At 42.6% G+C, this 4,567-nt stretch overlaps 1 protein-coding gene across 1 annotated transcript; it reads right to left on the bottom strand.

Annotated features, from left to right (window-relative positions):
- Positions 1-3,719: 3,719 nt before the first annotated feature.
- On the bottom strand, positions 3,720-4,103 carry LOC118670298 (small nuclear ribonucleoprotein E-like). The gene is given in 1 exon segment (XM_036337367.1): positions 3,720-4,103. A coding segment is annotated over 1 exon segment (258 nt). The 3' UTR covers positions 3,720-3,845.
- Positions 4,104-4,567: the final 464 nt, after the last annotated feature.

Below are 4,567 nucleotides of genomic sequence, written 5' to 3'. Positions count from 1 at the left end.
TTTTAATATATTTTTATTGATTTCAGAGAGGAAGGGAGAAGGAGAAAGACATAGAAACATCAATGATGAGAGAGAATCACTGATTGACTGTCTCCAGCACACCCCACACTGGTGATCCAGCCCACAACCCAGGCAAGTGCCCTGATCAAGTGTTGAACCATGACCTCCTGGTTCATAGGTTGACGCTCAATCATTGAGCCATGCTGACAGGGCCCAAGGATGTTTTTTTCCATTGATTTTTAGAGAGAGCCGAAGGGAAGAGAAAAAGAGAGAAACATTGATGTGAAAGAGACACATTGATTTGTTGCCTCTGCACACGCCCTGACTGGGCTGGAGGATGGAACCTGCAACCCAGATACATGCCCTTGCCTGGGAATTCAACCCAAGACACTTCGGTGTGGGGGCCAGCACTCTAACCACTGAGCTACTCTGGCCAGGGCCAGAATGTTCTTTTATGCTAGTGTGTTAGGCGCAAGATTTGTGGTACCTGAAGCTTTTTTTATTTTTAAAATCCTCACCTGAGGATTTTAGAGAGAGAGAGGAAGGGAGAGAGAGAAACATCAATGTAAGAGAGAAATATCGATTAGTTGCCTCCTGTACAAGCCCAACAGGGGATCGAACCTGCAACTTAGTTAGGTTCGTGTCCTTGACCCAGATTCAAACCCACAACCTTTTGGTGTCCAGGACGACCCTCAAGTCAGCCATCAGGCCAAGGAAAGCTTTTTAAAACATGGAGGGTCCTCCTTAGAAAGAAGAATACAAAACAATGAATACAGGGTTCAGTACAGGGCTTTGGATGAAACCGCTTAGTCCCGAAGCTTAAGCTCCATTAGCCGCAGGGCAAATCCTCCGTCTTGGTTGGGAATGAAGACCAACATCCTCCTAGTTACATGATATCTCATTACTCCAACTTCTCAGTGATGTAGTTCCAGCTAAAAGCATTTGAATCATATATATATAATGTTAGGAATCTAAAATATATATACTATATAATGTTAGGAATCTATAATTATATACAGTGTTACAAATCTGTCAAATAATCTGAGATCTAGAGGGGAAACCTTTACACATAGATTTTTAAAATTATAAAATAACATTTCTGTATCACTTTATAGTTGAGGACACCCTTTCAAAGACGTTACTTCATTTAATCCTGACAAGAACCTTGTGAAGAAATTTTATATTTTATCCCCATTTTACATAAGGGAACCTAAGTTTGGAGAGTTGGGAGTTTTGCCCCAGTACATAAAGCTTAGGTTAATAGAGGAAGTGGGCGGCACCCAGGGTTTGACATTTGCCGGCATTCACAGGGGGTTAACACTATTGGCAAACACCTCTCCTTGCCAGGGGGTAGGTGGGGGTAGGGTAGGGGTAAATCAGACAAGAGAGTTCATCCAAACTGCCTCTCTCTCAACATTGATCCTTCCTACCTGTCTCTCCATCCCCTTGGATTTCTCAGCTTCAAGCCTGATAGACAGAACAGTAAGTCATTTGCCCCACATAGGGCAGGTGAGCAAAAAGCAAGGACCTTTGACGCTTTGGGGGATGCCTACAGAAGCAGAGATGTCTCTCTCTTCAGGGTTGTCCCCAAGCTTGCTGTTCTCCTCTGAGCCACATACAAGTTCCAATCATGAAATCACAGGGGAAGAAAAGTCCAGAAACTAGTCTGGGACCTTTAAATGTAAGTGCCCCAAATAAAACTTTTCCCCAGCCACATTTCTACCCCCCATTCAACATGAAAATAGTTTTACTGGATTCCAAGGACGATGGCAGGCGGCTGCTGGAGTAATGAGATAGACTTGTCCCCTTTGCCCCACAGCCTGAGAGTTTTGTGGCTTAGCCTCCCACTTCCAAGGAGGGCCAGGCCACGGCAGGGGAAATAGCTCTAAAAGGTCAGATTTCACAGCAAAGAGCAGAAATAAAGAGAGGAGTCTAGAGAGCAGTCTGGCCAGGTCACAGTGGTTCTCAACCTTCTGGCCCTTTAAACACAGTTCCTCATGTTGTGACCCAACCATAAAGTTATTTTCGTTGCTACTTCATAACTGTCATGTTGCTACTGTTATGAATCGTAATGTAAATATCTGATATGCAGGATGGTCTTAGGCGACCCCTGTGAAAGGGTCGTTCGACCGCTGGGCCAGGAGATGTATGGGAATATCTGTGCTGTATGAGGGCAATGATGAGGAGAAAAGAAATAAGGTTAAAAAAACCAAAAAACTTATGGAGGGCTTTATAGTATTGGGGAAATACACCCAACGGACTTGCTTTTTCTCAAATTATTTATAATTGTATGGAATGGCTATTTTTAGATTTTTTAATGCTTCCCTTTGGGTTGTAGCTTTATAAGCATCATCCCTACAACCTAGAACCCCACGTGATGAAATCACAGAGCAGCAATGAGAAATGAAGCATAATTTGCAGGATTTTAAATGTTAGTATCTCACCATATTCAAGAGGCAGCAGCAGCAGTCTAATCCTAAAATTAGAGCGAGGACCACATTTTTAAAATATATTTGCCACCTTTGCATCTGGTCTCTAGTTGCCCACCATGGGCTTTGTTAAAAACACCACCGTAAAATAAATAAATAAATAAATAAATAAAAAACAAAAAAAAAACACCACCGTGAAGAATGCAAATCACTCTCCACTCCACTCCCCACCCCACTCTGTTGCCCCACTCACTTTGCTCATCCAAATGCCCTTCCCCCAACACACACACTTCCCTGTGCTTCCTGGGCCTCACTGAAGAATTGCTGCAAAATTGAGAAAAAGGCTGGAGCAGTGTTAGGAAAGCCCAAACCCTATATTTCCTTGAAACGAAGGGTTGCTTTTACAAACTGTTGAAAACTGAGATATTATTTTTCTTTAACCAGGAGAAGCAACAACGGGTTTAAAATCTGGGCGATTTTTCCAAGGATGGACCAAGTTCCTACAGGAGTAATTCCGCCTCTGCTGTTCTCTGGTGCAGGACAAAGCAGTCTCTGAAACATCTCTAAGGTGATTAACAGAAGGCATTTCAGCCATGGTTCCTGATTTGAGATGGTACAGACCCCAGCAGGCCATCAGCCTGAGTATTACAATTGGCAGAGAGGAAGAACAGGCCACAGCCACAGCTGTGGTTTAGAAAAGTGCTAAAGAAAAGAAACCTGTTCCTTACACTCCATTTAAAAGAGTATACAGTGCAGAAAGATGGCTTACAGACTTAACTATATTTCATTTTGACAACATTTAAGATGGCTTACAGACTTAACTATACTTCACTTCCTAACAGCATTTAAGGTGTTAGGAAATCTCAAAAATATTAAGCAGTGTATGAAGAATAAAAAGAGGTAGGCCTGGGACTCCTGGCTTGTCAAGGTAAAAGGTTCTAGATCTTTAGGTAATATGTTACCAAAACATATGTTTTTGGGTGTGGTAGAAGAATGAGTTTTATACATACACACACACAAAACTGGTATTTTTAAAAAATGTATTTTTATTGATTTCAGAGAGGAACGGAGAGGGAGAGACAGAAACATCAATGTTGAGAGAGAATCATTGATCGGCTGCCTCCTGCATGCCCCCCACTGGGAACTGAGCCCGCAACCCAGGCATGTGCCCTGACCAGGAATTGAACCGTGACCTCCTGGTTCATAGGTCAACGCTGCTCAACCACTGAGCCACACCAGCCAGGAATAGTATTTTTTTTTTTTTTAAATAAAAACAATCTGACAGCATTTATTGCCATCTGGTAATAACACAAGGGTAATCAAAGCAATATGAATAAATGTTTAAGAACTATACTCCCAACAAAGGACACCTAAAAACCACAACCTGTATTGCCTTCTCAACAATTTCTCATGTTATTAGTCATTTCCACTTTGGAGCAGAGCAATATCTCCTTTTAGTATGATCTGACCCAGTTGTTTTCTTGACTTTGTTTTAGAATGAACCTCTTCTGCATCATCTAGTACGAGGTTCATATACTCATCGAAACCCTCCATCTGCAAGGTCACTTACCCTTAAAGCCACACCCAAATTGGAGAGCTATTCTGCAAGGGTCTGCAGATGAGGTTGATGGGCTGCACCCTCCCCTTCTGCACTTTCTGGCCCTGGCCATGCATGGTACACCCTGGTGGAGGCTGATAAGGACTGGACTAATCCAGGCCTTTAAAAAAGATTTAAAGTATTAAAAGTACACGGTTATAGCCCTAGCCGGTTTGGCTCAGTGGATAGAGCGTCAGCCTGCAGACTGAAGGGTTCTGGGTTTGATTCTGGTCAAGGGCACATGCTCGGGCTGTGGGCTGCAACTCCAGTGGGGAGGCATACAGGAGACAGCCAATCGGTGATTCTCCTTCATCATTGATATTTCTCTCTCCCTCTCCCTTCCTCTCAGAAATCGATAAAAATATATTTTTCAAAAAGTTCATGGTTATAAAAATTAAAACAGTGTACAAGAATATAAAATGAAAAGGAAAAGTTTCTACTCTCCCTGCATTCCTGATGCCTTCAGCTGCCACATCTCTCCATTGGCATTCCTCAGAGGTAACCACACTTCCTTGTGTTTTATTTCAGAATGTTCTGGGCA

The sequence above is a fragment of the Myotis myotis genome, unplaced genomic scaffold (genome assembly GCF_014108235.1).
Source record: "Myotis myotis isolate mMyoMyo1 unplaced genomic scaffold, mMyoMyo1.p scaffold_m19_p_15, whole genome shotgun sequence".
Taxonomy (NCBI): domain Eukaryota; kingdom Metazoa; phylum Chordata; class Mammalia; order Chiroptera; family Vespertilionidae; genus Myotis; species Myotis myotis.
The sequence above is the reverse complement of the archived record's forward strand: the minus strand, read 5'-3'. Positions and strand labels throughout refer to the sequence as shown.